Genomic DNA, 16,396 nt, shown 5'->3' on the forward strand with positions numbered 1-16,396 from the left:
TATATATATATATAAAAATAATAAGTAGTGGATTAGTAGTGGAGAACACAAAACACACTCCCATCACAGGAAATGGAACAAAGACTTTATTTTTCTTTTCAAGCAGAACAAATTTCCAAATGTACAAAATACAAAAAAAAAAAAATCTCCTTTAAAAAGGAAGATGAGGGGACAACAAATCAGGTCCTGTACAAACAGAGAGTGGAGGTCAGAAACCGGACTGAGACAGGACTCATCTTCTGGGTCCTCCCCGACCGCGCCCTCTTCCTCTGCCTCGTCCTCTTCCTCTGCCTCGTCCTCGTCCAGCAACTACAACAGTAAAAAAAAAAAAAAAAAAAAATTTAATTTAAAAAAATTATATATGCATCATCAGTGGTAGATTTCCAAAGACACTGAGGGGTCAGGGGTGATTAACAGTACTAAATCGCCAACACCTGACCAGACTGTGTTAACAGAGATCATAAAATAGCATCAAAACGGACTCATAGCCAAAGGGTTTCAGGTTCGAATCCCGAACCGCCAATGTGCCACACCAACGTCCCCTTGACCAAGGTACCGCCCCCCACACACTGCTTCCCGGGCACCCTTCATGGCACCCATTGCTCACCAAGGGTGATGGTTAAATACAGAGGACACACTGGGACTCACCCGCTTCCCTCTTCTTGGATTTGACTTTGGGCTCGATGTCCACCAGCAGTGTGTCGAGCGGCAGGCTGTCCGGCAGGATGAAGTAACGGATGTTGTTGCCTCGGATGCTGAGGGACTCCAGCTGGGTGGGTTCCCGGTTCTTCGGCGTCATCTTCACCGCCTTCAGGTGAGTGTTCATGCTGACGTCCACGCCTGAAAGGCAAGAGGCATACTTTTCTTAACAGGAAGGACTTCACCTGGACTCAGGGCTGCCCGCAGGAGCTCTGGGCCACACACACACACACACACAACCAACTTCTTCACCAGTTGAATATTTCTCAGCACCTGCCAACCCCACATAAAATCTCAAAACAAAACTCTCCAGTGTCCATAAAGTTTTGAAGATGCCAGATTGTTTTTTTCCATTTTATTTGCTCAATATCAAAGCACCACTTCAGTGTCGCCAGGCGTATGCTAATAATCACATTAGTCCCATAATTTTACCCTCTGTACAGTCAATACTTAAAAAAAAAAAAAATCCAATATACAATGATTTTACCCCTTCATTTTAGTTATTTGATTTGGAGCAGCATACAATTACACTGGGCCGTGAAGTCATTTAAAATATATCCATTACAATGGGCCAGCGATATGAAGCACACAAACTACAGATCCCATAAGGCAGCGCTTCAGTTGCGTTGACGAACACCATCCGTTCTGTAGGTAAAAGTTGCCTTAAACATTATAATTTGCACAGGCTCTGATAATGCGTGTTACCGAAGCAGACGTCAGACTGGAAAGAGCGTGTGTATGATCGTTTTAAGATGCTGGTGCGATATACTTCACCAGCACTTTTTTTTACTGCAGCGCACCTCACCGGCAAATATCGAACATTTTAACTGTAATGTTAAGGACGCAGAATACACAATGGTTGCCTAGCGGGTAAGGAAACGGACCCGTAATCAGAAGGTTGTGGGTTCGAATCCCGGACCGGCACACACTGCTTACCAAGGGTGACGGGACAAAAGCATTTCGTTCGTTTCACAGTGGCAAATCACTTCACTTTCGTTCATTTTCAGGAGAAAGAAAAAGGCGTATTTACTTCAGGGGAATTTGAAAATCTTTGAACCAGGCAGCACAATTCATGAAGAGAAGGAAGAAGAAAAGGAGTTAGGAAGCAGAGAGGAGAAACGACGCTTCCTACCCGTGATCGTGCCGTGGACCTGGGTCCCATTCTTCAGCTCGATGGTGACCGTTTCGTGGCTCAACTTCATCAAAAACCTGCGGGCAGGAGCAGAGAGACCGTCTTCAGCTGCACGTCATCCAGTCAACCCAAACTATCAACGCAACCGGCCTACGCCGCGGTTTTATTTTTCCCCAAAACGAAATCAAATAAGCAGCGCGACTTTTAATTCGCCTTCCCGCCACAGGAAAGCGGGAAGCTAGGCGGCTAACGCTAACGAGCCACGGCAAATCTAGAGCCATCCTCCCTCGAACAAGCACTTCATCGCAGGGCAGAGCGTTGCGGCACACGACGCGAGCTGCCTCTTCGCGGTTACCTGACGAGTTTCATGGTGGCGGGGGAACGACGACGAGTTCCTCCACCCGGAGTTCAAAAATTTCCTGCAACTGCGAACAACAGCGGGACGTGACGGCGGAACCCGGACGTTCTTCTTCCCCTTCCTCCTTTCTTCTCGCGACGGGCTCCTTCAAACGCTCGTTACCGCCCCCTGCCGCAAAACAACGGTACTGCGGGGAGCTGAGCCTGCACATCGGCGACTCTGCTGCTGCTGCTTTATTCATATCGATGCTCGTGCGATATTCCAACCAATATGTGGTGCAAAATCTCTCACAGCCATATAAGATTTGTATACATTTTTAAATAAATATACCATATATAAATAAATGTATACTTAAGATACTTTGTTAAGAACGAGATTGTGGTCCTGTCCACCACCCCTCAGTGCAAAATGCCATCCAATATATAAGAAATAGAAAATAAAAAAGTAATACAATAAATAAAATACACATGATACATTAATACAAATCTGAATAAAAGCTGAATAAAAGATAACAGTACGGACGTAGTACGGTGTAATGTGCAGTATCTGAATTTCACACCCTATGTCCTGGGTGTTTGCGGTCTGTAGTGAAACAGCGAGGGCCTGAACAGGAAACCTGGAATTTCCAGTTTCAGAAAGCCAGTTGAGCTCCGACACGGCGTGCCTTTTCCTCAAAAAACCTATTGACATCGAAGCACAAAAAAGAGAAAACCCTGGTTGAATTGACCAATCTATATTGTCAAATAAACACAATATGCACATTTTTATGAGGTTCTTATTTCCTTCAAGTGCACATAGAAAACAATTAATATTTAATGATGAATGAAATTCTACAATCCAAATTATGCAATTAATGCACCAGAAACTGATGTTTGGTACCTTGGAGACTCGGGTTTAAGAGCAGGAGTGTGATTAATGGGGAGGAAAATAACACACATTTACAGCATTTAACAGACACCCTTATCCAGAGCGACTTACGATCAGTAGTTACAGGGACAGTCCCCCTGGAGCAATTAGGAGTTAAGTGTCTTGCTCAGGGACACAATGTTAGTAAGTGGGATTTGAACCTGGGTCTTCTGGTTCATAGGCTAGTGTGTTATCCACTAGGCTACTACCACCCATGTCCCAGTAACTGTATTTCTGATGATTTCTAGTTGGGTTTCCTGTATTTGCAAGGTCCACTTTTTAACTGCTTTCACATGGAGCTACGGGACCAACAGAATGTCCACTTAGTTACTCCCTGTGTCCACAAATTTATTAGTTCCCACTGCAGTAACAATTTTGCAAAACAGGCCGTCAATTGTGCCTTTGTCACAATTTCCAGCATTACCCAGCGAGGGAAAAAGTTTTAACGCTACATCTGAGTGAAGGTGCGGATTATTTTCAAGGTCTTTCAGCTGCTTTCCTTCTGGTGCCAGCCGATAATGTGTCTTCATCGTCCTGTAATGAATTTGAACTATTTTGGGGGTCCACAAGACACATTACACCATCAACAACTGCAAGATGATGACAATGAATTTGCACAGAATAGTGCCCCAGCGCATTTGAATTAGGTTTTTACAACAGTATATCCACCTTATTTCCTCGACTCCGCATTCACATATCCGGTAAGCACTAATCTGGACACTTGCAAATACGTTTAAGATAAGATGATCCTGTATTAGTCCCACAAGTGGGAAATTAACATAGTCACGGCTGAAAGTGAAGTGATTGTCATTGTGAAGCACAGCACAGTGACATTTAAACCATCACCCTTAGTAAGCACCATTAACACTGCTCACTAAGCGTGATGGTAAAATGAAGAGGACAGATTGCACTGTGTCACCGTGTGCTGTGCTTCACAATGACAATCACTTCACTTCAAATTTCAAATGAAAAACACATTTAACTTGATCTCATATTATTTATATGTATTTTTAGTTATTTCAGAATAAAACCCTTAAAGGCATTTTAAAAATGGATGTTTTATTTTTCAGATTTAACGTGAAGTTGGATTTTTGAGTTGACAGAGTAAAATGTCACCAGGCTGGAAGGTTACAACAATTTTAAGAACATGTTTTTATATGTCCTCTCAATTTGTTTTATTATAATAATAATAATTGCCAATCACACTAGACTTGGCCCAAATAGTATTTTAATGTCTGTTTAGTACAAATGTAAACGGGTTTTAGGTCACATGGCGCATATCAAGTCTTGGGCCAAGATACATCCGTACAGAGAACACGTCTTTCCATGACGCACGCCAGACCTGTACAGCAGGGGTCAGAGTTCAGAACGTGAAAATAAGTGCAGCCCTATCATTTCAGTAACGCTGGTGAACAGTCATGTCTGTCATCTGATCTGATGTCCTGAATTAGTCCATAAACTCGTTGCTCAGCTGAAGCTGAAATCCCTCGAGATGTTCCTTCAGCCTCTCCTTCACGTCTCTGCTCACCACCGCGGCCCTGACGTTGGATTGGCGCGCGGCGTGTTGGTCACCCGACACAATTATGGCCTGGGCGTCCGCGTGCTCCAGCAGGCCCGTGAACGTCAGGCTGCTTCTCTCCCCGCCGTGGACCACTGGTAGCAGCACCACCCCCTGCGGCAGGGCGGGGCTGGTCTGGATTAGCTGATACGTTGCTGCGACGGCTTCCTGAACTGCCACTGAAGCAAAGGCAGGTTGAGGGGTGACGTCCGTCTCGGCCGGGGTATGAAGTGGGAGGGGTCGCTTGTCATGGAAATCGGCGGGACCTTCGGACCCCGATTCCACCTGAGCCGGCAGAAACTCCAAGCTAACAACCTCCGTGTGATCCTGGCCATCCGCCACTGGGCTGTAGTAGATGAAACACTCATTTGCTGGGGTCGCAGTATCGGCCCGCTCTTCTGTTGACCTCTGACCCCGGCCTCTCTTTGAGGGCCTTTTTCCTCTTTTACAGTCCTCCTTGTCTCCAGGGTCCTCGGAGTTCGCTCTTTGTCGGTCTCTGGTTCCAGACTCTCTGAACCCGTCATCTTCTCTCCCGCCCCGTCCACAGTAGAAACAGCAGCCCTCCTCCTCCTCGCCCGCAGCCCTCCGGGCGGCCGGCCGGACCGAGGACTTCCACATGCGGGTCTCCTCGCCCGACAGCTCCAGGTCCTCCGAGGTCCCCTCGGCCTCGACGTCCTCCGGCCCGCCCGGCCTGGCTGCTCCGCCTCCTCGCTGAGATACCCCCACCTTTCCCGGCCCCCCCCGGCCGTCCCTGGACCGGCCGCCCTCCTGCATACGGACCAGGCTCTTGAGGTGGCTCTCGCGCAGGCGCAAGAGGGCGAGTCGGAGGCGGTTCTCACGCCGCCTGGCGGTGCCCAGCACGCGCAGAGCCTTCTGCAGGCTGTCTATGGCCCGGTCGTAGCGCTTCCGCCACACCAGGGGGCAGAGCAGAGCGTAGCTGTGCTCCTTGGGCAGATAGAAACCCGGCGGCGGGGGGAGGCGCCTCATGTAACGAGATGGCGAGGGTGGGCGGGGAGACGGTGGAGACCGGGAGGGGCCGGAGCCTGCTTCCTCTGCTGACTGGCAGTCCTGCAGGGAACTTTGAGGCAGCTCAGATGAACCCACCGGCTCCGCCTCTTTTGAGCTATTCTTGCAAATGTCGCCACTGTCCTTCTCCTGTTTGGCCACTACTATGATCTGGATTTCCTCTGAGTCCATCACGTCCCTCGCTGCGCTGCCTTTTGTCCTGAGAGGGAAAAAGAAAATGACTTCATGAATCATGGTAGAACGTCACCCAGGAGAGACAACCGTGGTCCCTTTCACAGCACCTGCTGCGAGCGCCTTCATCTGTCGCTTTGCTCCTCCTCCTCTGGGTCTTTCTTCCTGCGCGGCCTGAGAAGGTCTCAAAGATGGTGGGCACTGCATCCTCCTTCACTCGTCGATAGCCACTGGAGGGTACGTGAAGCACAAGAGGAGCAGTCACTCATCTCAGTTCTCCCAGACTGCATGGAGTTAATGGAGTTAATGCACTTTCAGCGCCGAATGAAGTCCATCGTTTCACGGACGGGTTGTGAGCTGCTCACCTGACCCCCGGGAGCTCGAAGCTCTCTGCGGTGAAATGCCTCGAGCAGAAGTAGACGTAGTCACTCTGGGGGTCCCACGAGCCCTGGCCCTTTGGACCCTTGCGGTGTGAGTTGATGATCCAGAGAGCGCGTCGCGGGTTGCCTCTTTTTGGCAATCTGATTGTGGGAAACAGAGGTTTGGTTAAAAAGGTCCCTTTTCGTGACCATCGTATTTTTTTGCAGACCTGTGGAATGTGATGCCGGACTTGCGGGCTTCTCTGGTGTCCCGGGAATTGCACCCAACAGCCGAACAGTGTCTCGGCATCTGCAACCAGGGGATTCTTCTTGAAACGTTTATTACATATTATCTCAGCATAACGTTACCCTGCTGACATTTATAAGCAAACGTACGATTATTATGTATGAGATCAGATTTGTGCCACAATTATTGAAAAAATATAACGCTCAAAGGAAAAAAGAAGTGAAAGAGTGATATAAAAAGTGAAAGTTGAGGACACGCCTAAATTTACGGAGCCGAGAGCTGTCGTTCGAATTCTCGCTGGCCAAATGCTGCCCTGCCCACGTGCGAGATCCCGTAATTCCCTTCGCTCCTCTCCCCATCCGGCGTCCTCGCCGCTCCAAACCCCCAAGCCACCTCCCCATTGCCCTCCTCTGTCACGACTTTTTATGGTGTGAATTGAGTTTTTTTTTCAGTTCCTACAGTGAAGACCCCTACTGGAGTAATTTTTTTTATTCACCTCCTCTCTCCCCACGTAATTCTGTTTTCTCTGTTCTTCCTGACCTGTCTATTTAATGGCCACTCTATCGCTGGTACTTGTGGTGTAATAAAAGGGCATATCTATCATCTATCTCTTGCTCTGTCCCTGAGCAAGACACTTAGCCCTGAGTGTCTACAGGGGGGGGGGCTGTCCCTGTAACTATTGATTGTAAGGATAAGGGCGTCTGGTAAATGCCGTAAATATAAAGCCAGCAGTGAAAGAATAAAAGAGCGAGCTCTTTAATATGAGAGAAGTTTTGCTCGTCTCGGCTTTTTGCGGATGACGTGGTCCTAGTTTCATCAGGCTCTGACCTTCAGCTCTTGCTGGGCAGGTTCGCAGCCGAGCGTGAAGCGGTTGGGATGAGGATCGGCACCTCCAGATCGGAGACCATGGTTCTTGACCAGAAAAGGGTGGCTTGGGAGAGAGGTCCTGCCCCTAGTGGAGGAGTTTAAGTGTCTCGGGGTCTTGTTCATGAGTGAGGGAAGAAGAGAGCAGTAGACCGACAGGCGGATTGGGGCGGCGTCTGCAGTGGTGAAGAGGGAGCTGGGCCAGAAAGCAAGGCTCGCGATTTATCCGTCAATCTATGTCCCAATCCTCACCTATGGTCCTGAGCTTTGGGTGATGACCAAAAGAACGAGATCTGCTTGGGATGCTGCCCCCGCAACCCGAATAAGCGGAGGAAGATGATGATGAAGTTTTGTTCAATCATTTTTGCCCAAATCTGATTCATACAAATGTGCCAAATATACGTATTAACACATGTGTTCATGATAATGCATTTTCCCTGTAAGGCAATGCATAGTTTTTGAAGCTGGGTAAAAGAATGAAAAGAATCTAGAGTGAAGGGTGGTAGTAGCCTAGGCGAGTGTAACACACTCGCCTATGAAGCAGAAGACCCAGGTTCAAACCCCACTTACTACCATTGTGTCCCCGAGCAAGACACTAAACCCTGAGTGTCTCCAGGGGGGACTGTCCCTGTCACTACTGATTGTAAGTCGCTCTGGATAAGGGCGTCTGATAAATGCCGTAAATGTAAATGGAGGGGATATGAATGATCAGTATTCTGACAGTCTGCGCATATTCTGCGCAACGGTGAGGGCCACTAAGAAAAAAAAAACAAAAAACAACGGCGAAGACGAAGCTCCAACATGGCGCCCAATTTACACATTTTTTAAGAGACTCGAACACGCAGTACAGTGGACGACTGTCCTTTCTTCCGTTTTAATCGCTACAACTGAACCACGAGGTTCGAAATGAGTCCAAACGAGAAGGCGCTGCGAGTCCGCAGCAGTCGAGCCCACGTCGAATATGGACATTAAAGCGCTTATTAAAAATAAAAAACGATCTACAGGAGGAAGGGAGGCTCCGTATTCGTTTCGTCGATACCGATAGTCCGCGTCCTTTTCTATTATTTAGGAAAAACGTGCACGCACCTTGACTACGGACCTCACGAAGATGGCGGCTTTGGTCTTCCTCGGGATCCGTGTGGGCCGCGTGACCACGCCCCCTTTGAGAAACTGGGCGGGGCGTCCCCTCGCCCAGTAATAGTGATGCGGCGCTGTATCAGTCAAAATGAAAGCCAAGGCTACATGTATGGGTTCCACTCCATTAGAAAAAGCAATTGTACGCTTTTGTTAAATCTTCTTCTGCATTTAACCCATCACCCTGAGTGAGCAGTGGGCAGCCATGACAGCAGTCTGTGGGGACAATGCTTTGCTCAGTGGCACCGTGGCGGATTGGGATTCAGACCGCAACCTTCTGATTACAGGGCTTACAGGCCAGGCCAGGCCAGCCCAACATATATAAGCCCAACAGCGAACGGCCAGTTACGGAATGCCTCCAAAAGAAGGCTCAACTGTCAAAGCTGGGTGTACAATGCTTAATTGCAGACTGTTCATAACCATTGCCAGACTCAAAATTTACTGGCTGGGCATCTGCAGCCAGGAAAAGAATCATTATGACAGATGTGCAGATGTGCTCGGACCGGAGTTTCATGTTTGTCCTGTGTTATTATGTTTCCTGATCGTGTACGCCTGTGCATAATTGTATAAAGCTGCCCTGTTCGTGTCTGTTTGCCGTCGGGTCATTGATTGGTGATGTTTCCCTTGTCCTGTCTACCATGTTTTAAACCCCTGTCTTGTGACGTCATGCATATGCGTCCTTCTTCCTCGAAATGTCCAGCCATTGTGACACTTAGGTTTTAGTATGGGTCTAACTTTGTGTAAGTTACACCTATAGACAGCACAGATAAAAAAGATATTTGTTGGAGACAAAGATTATGAGCACTATACATATATGCATTCTGTATTTTGAACACTTATTTGTACACTGAAGTTATTGAAATGTATTATGAACTGATCATTGTTGTATGCCTAAGCACACACATGCACATAGAAGAGACAAGACCTGTTGTTGAGGCACTCGGAGTGGTGCCTCCTTTCATCGCTTATATCCTGGATCACATGGATCCTGAGAGTGAACATAAATCTTAAAAACAAGCATTTAACGCATTTTAATTAATCATTCATGCAGAAAAATGTATATAACACAAACACTCACACAAATTATTGAGACAGGAAGATGTTTAATGTTTAATGTGCTCCATTTATACAGCAAACAGCCATCTTGTTACTATGGCACATGGCAAGATATATTTTAGAGAGACAGTTTAGTGTTATAACTAATTGGTATTAGTAGTATTTAGTTTCAGTATTTAAACATTGTACTGAATATAAGGACTTAATTTTAAATGTTTTCTGTGGTTGTCTACAGGTCTGATTTCTGACAGATGGAGATTCGTGCAAATCAATTTTATTTCTGTATCGCTTTCATCACAGTTTGTTTCAGAAACACGTCTCAGCACTGCCAACAAGAATTTGAACAGTGATACAAGCTGGTTACAAAGGCGAAATGTCCTTCAATGTCCTTGTGTGAACATAATGACAAGCTGCCTGAAAGGAAACATGACAACCATACATCGACGGTAAGTGCATCACCTAGTTGGAATGCCTTCTGCCACTGAATCCGCGTTGTTTAAAAATGGAGTTTCACAGTGAGACGTGGCTTTAAATGTTTGCTTTTGTACAGATTCAGCAAGAGTTTCAGAGTTAGTCCTGCTTTACTTTGCTTTTGTTTTCTTGCTTCCGTTAAAAAGAAGATTGGTTTACTCGTTGGTGCATTAGAAAATGTCATTTTAGCTTCAGATGTTGTGTCTTGTCTTTCTAATGATGTTCCAGCAGGCATAGCAGATGGCGTTGTGCTGACATCTTGTGCTGAATCTTGTAGCATGGACATGACCGCTGGTGTTGTACAATCATACAGAGGTGAGGAGGCTGAATATTGAGATGTTCCATGAGCTTGAGAGAAACCAGCTGTGGTTTTTGTTGTATTTGACTGTAGTGGGCTTGATCTAGAATTGGTGAACATTGATGAAGGAGCTGGAAATTCAGTGTGAGTACTGCCAGCAAATGTTTCATGCTCTGGTTCTGTGGTTGCCGCATCTGTGATGTCACTGTGAGCAGTTGATGATGATAATTTGGTTGTTTCTGTTGAAGCGGTGGGGGTCAGTGTTGATACTTGTGGATTTGTGTCTTCATCATTGAAGAAGACCATTGGGGTTGTCGTTGATATTTTGCTTGTGGTTTCTGTGGATATAGCAGGCTCTGTCACAACTACACTTGTTGTAGTTTTCCTTTGAGGAACCACACATGGACGTGCAGGCTTGGTTGAAAGTCTTTTACTTGCTAGGACAAGTTTTGATGTAGTAGATCGTGAAGATGGTGGAGCTGGAATTTCAGTGTGAATACTTTCTGCAGATGTAGAATGCGAAATTACCGAAATGCCCGCAAATGTTTCATCCTCTGGTTCTGTGGTTGCTGCATCTGTGATGTCACTGTGAGCAGTTGATGACAATGATTTGGTTGTTTCTGATATAGCAGTGGGGGTCAGTGTTGATACCTCTGGATTTGTGTCTTCATCATCGAAGAAGACCATTGGGGTTGTCCATGATATTTTGGTTGTGGTTTCTGTGGATATAGCAGGCTCTGTCACAACTAAACTTGTTGTAGTTTTCCTTTGAGGAACCACACATGGATGTGCAGGCTTGGCTGCAAGTCTTTTACTTGCAAGGACAAGTTTTGATATAGTAGATCGTGAAGATGGTGGAGCTGGAATTTCAGTGTGAGTACTTTCTGCAGATGTAGAATGCGAAATTACAGAAATGCCCACAAATGTTTCATCCTCTGGTTCTGTGGTTGCTGCATCTGTGATGTCACTGTGAGCAGATGATGACGATGATTTGGTTGTTTCTGATATAGCAGTGGGGGTCAGTGTTGATACCTCTGGATTTGTGTCTTCATCATCGAAGAAGACCATTGGGGTTGTCCATGATATTTTGGTTGTGGTTTCTGTGGATATAGCAGGCTCTGTCACAACTAAACTTGTTGTAGTTTTCCTTTGAGGAACCACACATGGATGTGCAGGCTTGGCTGCAAGTCTTTTACTTGCAAGGACAAGTTTTGATGTAGTAGATCGTGAAGATGGTGGAGCTGGAATTTCAGTGTGAGTACTTTCTGCAGATGTAGAATGCGAAATTACAGAAATGCCCACAAATGTTTCATCCTCTGGTTCTGTGGTTGCTGCATCTGTGATGTCACTGTGAGCAGATGATGACGATGATTTGGTTGTTTCTGATATAGCAGTGGGGGTCAGTGTTGATACCTCTGGATTTGTGTCTTCATCATCGAAGAAGACCATTGGGGTTGTCCATGATATTTTGGTTGTGGTTTCTGTGGATATAGCAGGCTCTGTCACAACTACACTTGTTGTAGTTTTCCTTTGAGGAACCACACATGGACGTGCAGGCTTGGCTGCAAGTCTTTTACTTGCTAGGACAAGTTTTGATGTAGTAGATCGTGAAGATGGTGGAGCTGGAATTTCAGTGTGTGTACTTTCTACAGATGTAGAAGGCAAAAAATCTGAAATGCCAGCAATTGTTTCATGCTCTGGTTCTGTGGTTGCCACATCTGTGATGTCACTGTGAGCAGTTGATGACAATGATTTGGTTGATTCTGATATAGCAGTGGGGGTCAGTGGTGATACTTCTGGATTTTTGTCTTCATCATCGAAGAAGAACATTGGGGTTGTCCTTGATATTTTGGTTGTGGTTTCTGTGGATATAGCAGGCTCTGTCACAACTAAACTTGTTGTAGTTTTCCTTTGAGGAACCACACATGGACGTGCAGGCTTGGCTGCAAGTCTTTTACTTGCAAGGACAATTGTTGATGTAGTAGATCGTGAAGATGGTGGAGCTGGAATTTCAGTGTGAGTACTTTCTGCAGATGTAGAATGCGAAATTACAGAAATGCCCACAAATGTTTCATCCTCTGGTTCTGTGGTTGCTGCATCTGTGATGTCACTGTGAGCAGTTGATGACGATGATTTGGTTGTTTCTGATATAGCAGTGGGGGTCAGTGTTGATACCTCTGGATTTGTGTCTTCATCATCGAAGAAGACCATTGGGGTTGTCCTTGATATTTTGGTTGTGGTTTCTGTGGATATAGCAGGCTCGGTCACAACTACACTTGTTGTAGTTTTCCTTTGAGTAACCACACATGGACGTGCAGGCTTGGCTGCAAGTCTTTTACTTGCTAGGACAAGTTTTGATGTAGTAGATCGTGAAGATGGTGGAGCTGGAATTTCAGTGTGAATACTTTCTGCAGATGTAGAATGCGAAATTACCGAAATGCCCGCAAATGTTTCATCCTCTGGTTCTGTGGTTGCTGCATCTGTGATGTCACTGTGAGCAGTTGATGACGATGATTTGGTTGTTTCTGATATAGCAGTGGGGGTCAGTGTTGATACCTCTGGATTTGTGTCTTCATCATCGAAGAAGACCATTGGGGTTGTCCTTGATATTTTGGTTGTGGTTTCTGTGGATATAGCAGGCTCGGTCACAACTACACTTGTTGTAGTTTTCCTTTGAGGAACCACACATGGACGTGCAGGCTTGGCTGCAAGTCTTTTACTTGCTAGGACAAGTTTTGATGTAGTAGATCGTGAAGATGGTGGAGCTGGAATTTCAGTGTGTGTACTTTCTACAGATGTAGAAGGCAAAAAATCTGAAATGCCAGCAATTGTTTCATGCTCTGTTTCTGTGGTTGCCACATCTGTGATGTCACTGTGAGCAGTTGATGACGATGATTTGGTTGATTCTGATATAGCAGTGGGGGTCAGTGGTGATACTTCTGGATTTTTGTCTTCATCATCGAAGAAGAACATTGGGGTTGTCCTTGATATTTCGGTTGTGGTTTCTGTGGATATAGCAGGCTCTGTCACAACTAAACTTGTTGTAGTTTTCCTTTGAGGAACCATACATGGACATGCAGGCTTGGCTGCAAGTCTTTTACTTGCAAGGACAAGTTTTGATGTAGTAGATCGTGAAGATGGTGGAGCTGAAGATTTGATGTTCAGCTGGGTGGGTGTTTCTCCAATTGTAATTAGAATTGCCCCAGTTGTGCTTGGCTCATGTGCTGCTGCATCCGGCAGCTTGGCACTTTCAAGAATGCTAGTAGATTTAGACAATCTGGTTATTGTAGTTTCAGAGATTGATGAAGCAGAAAGTCTGGGTTGAAATTGAGTTGTCTCTTGTGAGCCATCAGGATTTCCTGTAGAAGTAGGAAATGGTGCCAGTGCTACTCTTGTCAATCTTGGCTCTGCAGATGAAGGAGCTCCATATGTGATGTTTGATTGGTTGGCTGTCTCTCCAAATGTAATTTGGATCTGAGGAGGTGATGGGGGCTCGTCGGCATATATTTCACTTTTAGAAACTTTGGCTTTTCCAGAGGAATATGGTGTTTCAGATGGTAATATGGTAGCTGATCTTGTTTGAGCAGCTGGATCTTCTATCACTGCATCTTTGAACTTGGCTCCTAATGCAAGTTTACGGGCAAACGCTGAAAATTCAAAACGAGTTGTTTCTGGTCGAATGGTGGTGATTCTTGAAGTTGGAGCAAGTGACATCAGAGCTGATGACACTGAAGGATGTGCCATTTCAGGGTGTGCAGCAGTTGTTAATGCAGGCTCCTTCATTTTTGAATCAGTTGTAGTTGGCAAAGTTGTGGTTGTTGTAGACAGTAGAGGGAGATCTATTTCTGGTGTACTTTGCAATTGTGTAGTTGTAACAAGAAACATGGAAATGGAAGCTTGGGTTCGACTTTTAGAATATGGTGTTGTAGGTACTGAGGCTTTTGATGAGGTTGAAATGTCAGGATGAGTGGTTGGATCTGGTGTTAAAGTAATGGTTTTAGGCAGTGCTGTGTCCTTTGCTGCAGTGGAAGTTGTGATAGCAGCATTAGTTGATTCTGGAGGTGATATTGTTGTACTTGTTATTGATACAGTGGCTGGTGTCAATGCTGCTGGATTTGGCTCTTTAGTGACTGCACCTGATAAAGGGGCTTTCTTTGGAAGTCTGGAAAGTGTGGATTTTGAAGTGTCAGGTGGTAAATCAGAAATTGATTTTTCATTATGGACTGTCTCTCTTAAATTGTCCGTGGCAGTTTGTATAAATTTTAATGCTGCTGCAGTTGGCACTTTCATGGGTGGTTCTGCTAGCATGGGAGCTACCAGATTTTCAACATTTCCAAATCTGGATATGGTAGAGACTGAAGGTCTGGTTTCTTCAGATAGAGTGGGTTGGGTCAGAATTAATCTAGCTGGGGTTTGCATCTGATGACGGAAGCTGGACATCTCAGGAGATATTTCAGGCTCAGAAAAAAGTTTTAATTTAACATATTTTGAGATCTTTGCCTGGCTGGTTTCTTCATATGTCTCAAGTGGCATCACATTTTGTCTTTGTGTCTTTAGTCTTAGTCTATGTACTCTTGACAACAATGTGGCCAGCGTAGTGTACTTTCTTTTGGTAGCAGATGTTTCTGATGGTAATGTGGTAACTGTTATTGACTGAGCAGATGGTTCTTCTGTGATTCTATTTGCCAACATGCCAGATACTGATGTTTTGAGGAGAGTTGTGGATGTACTTGACATTGAAAATGATGTTCCTTCAGCTATTGTTGGCTGTGTCAGAATAATGCCAGCATGATTTGTTTCTGATTGTAATGTTTTTGTTGATATAGCAGAATAATACTCCTTGACTGCATCCTCAAATACTGAAAATTCATTATTAGCTGTTATTTCAGGTTGTAATGTGGAGACCCTTGCAAAAGATGTAAAAGTTGCTGCTACTGAAGGTGGCTCTCCATCATCGTACATCAAGGGAGGTAGTGTTTCCACAGCCGTTGAGGTTGCAAACTGAAGGGTTGTTTCAGTAGTTGAAATGGTGCTCTCCGGCGAAGTTGAAAACTGGAGATTGAAGAAGATTACGCTCAGATGACAGCACAAAAGGTTGTTTTATATTTGTAGATAGTAAATGTGATCAAAATATTGTGGTCAAAATTAACACTATTCTACCTGGCTTGGAGTGGAAGAAATTGAAGTTTCAGTTGACATGATGGCAGAAGTTGTGGTCTCAGCCAGTGGTGTTGTTATCATAGCTTCAGATAATGTTAAAGAAGAAGTTGTATGTTCACATTCAGTTGTGTGCTTGGTTGATATTGTTGTTTCTGTTAAGATACTGGGGGACAGCACTGTTGGTGTCATTGTGATTGGCTCCTGTGTAGTTCTATAAGACAGTGTGGAAATGGAAACTGGTGTTGTTTCAGACACAGTCATGGTTGTTGTAGCTTCTGAAGTTGTCATAGAGGAAGTCGAAAGTTCAGTTTGAGGAGTTGGTTCAGTTGTTAAAACGGTGGTCTTTGGCGATGCGGCAGTGGTTGTCACAGGAAGTCCTTCTGTATTTTCTGGTGTGCTTGAACTGGGTACAGATGATGTGACATAAGCTGTTGTGGTCTCAGCCAGTGGTGTTGTTTTAATGGCATCTTGTTCTTGTTCTTGTTCTGTAGTTTCTTGAGTGGTTAAACTCTGTACAGTTGATTTGACAGCAGGAGTTGTGGTCTCAGCAAGTGATGTGGTTGGCAATACTTCAGATGTTGTTACAAAGGAAGCTGTTGTTTCAGACTCAGTTGTTGTGCTTTCTATTGATGTTGTACTTTCTGCTGAGATGGTAGTAGATGTCACCATACCTGTTGTTGTGCTTGGCTCTTGAGACGTTGTAAGAGAAAGTCCAGAAATGCTGGCTGCTGTTGTCACAGACTCGAATATTGTCGTTATGGGTCCTGATGTTGTTTTAGCCAAAGTTGAGAGTTCAGTTTGAGGGGTTGTTTCAGTTGTTAATTCAGTCGTCTTTAGAGATGCGGCAGTTGTTGTCCCAGTCGTTTCTTCTGTGGTTTCTGGCATGCTTGAACTGGGTTTAGTTGATGTGACGGCAGTAGTTGTGGTCTCAGCCAGTGATGTTGTTGTCAAAGCTTC

General features: G+C 45.3%; 3 protein-coding genes across 5 annotated transcripts; all 3 read right to left on the reverse strand.

Annotated features, from left to right (window-relative positions):
* Window positions 1-71: 71 nt before the first annotated feature.
* On the reverse strand, window positions 72-2,346 carry snrpd1 (small nuclear ribonucleoprotein D1 polypeptide). Its single transcript, XM_028964399.1, has 4 exons — window positions 2,187-2,346; window positions 1,832-1,908; window positions 649-840; window positions 72-309 (listed from the first exon to the last, which is right to left on the reverse strand). The coding sequence occupies exons 1-4, from the start codon at window positions 2,198-2,200 to the stop codon at window positions 233-235; spliced, it is 360 nt and encodes a 119-aa protein (XP_028820232.1). The 5' UTR covers window positions 2,201-2,346; the 3' UTR covers window positions 72-232.
* Window positions 2,347-4,183: 1,837 nt separating this feature from the next.
* thap7 (THAP domain containing 7) lies at window positions 4,184-8,467 on the reverse strand. Of its 3 annotated transcripts, XM_028963657.1 has the most exons (6): window positions 8,407-8,442; window positions 7,285-7,625; window positions 6,440-6,519; window positions 6,216-6,371; window positions 5,961-6,080; window positions 4,184-5,878 (listed from the first exon to the last, which is right to left on the reverse strand). In XM_028963657.1, the coding sequence occupies exons 2-6, from the start codon at window positions 7,444-7,446 to the stop codon at window positions 4,543-4,545; spliced, it is 1,854 nt and encodes a 617-aa protein (XP_028819490.1). In that variant the 5' UTR covers window positions 7,447-7,625; window positions 8,407-8,442; the 3' UTR covers window positions 4,184-4,542. The 3 variants fall into 3 exon arrangements, with proteins under 3 accessions (XP_028819490.1, XP_028819491.1, XP_028819492.1); XM_028963658.1 differs by lacking the exon at window positions 7,285-7,625 and having other exon boundaries at window positions 8,407-8,467; XM_028963659.1 differs by lacking the exon at window positions 7,285-7,625 and having other exon boundaries at window positions 6,440-6,582; window positions 8,407-8,447.
* Window positions 8,468-8,892: 425 nt separating this feature from the next.
* On the reverse strand, window positions 8,893-16,108 carry LOC114770606 (hepatitis A virus cellular receptor 1-like). Its single transcript, XM_028964643.1, has 4 exons — window positions 15,440-16,108; window positions 14,883-14,932; window positions 11,189-11,426; window positions 8,893-8,907 (listed from the first exon to the last, which is right to left on the reverse strand). Exons 1-4 carry the CDS (start codon window positions 16,106-16,108, stop codon window positions 8,893-8,895), a joined length of 972 nt encoding a protein of 323 aa, XP_028820476.1.
* Between the last annotated feature and the right edge of the window lie 288 nt (window positions 16,109-16,396).

The sequence above is a fragment of the Denticeps clupeoides genome, chromosome 20 (genome assembly GCF_900700375.1).
Source record: "Denticeps clupeoides chromosome 20, fDenClu1.1, whole genome shotgun sequence".
NCBI classification, from domain to species: domain Eukaryota; kingdom Metazoa; phylum Chordata; class Actinopteri; order Clupeiformes; family Denticipitidae; genus Denticeps; species Denticeps clupeoides.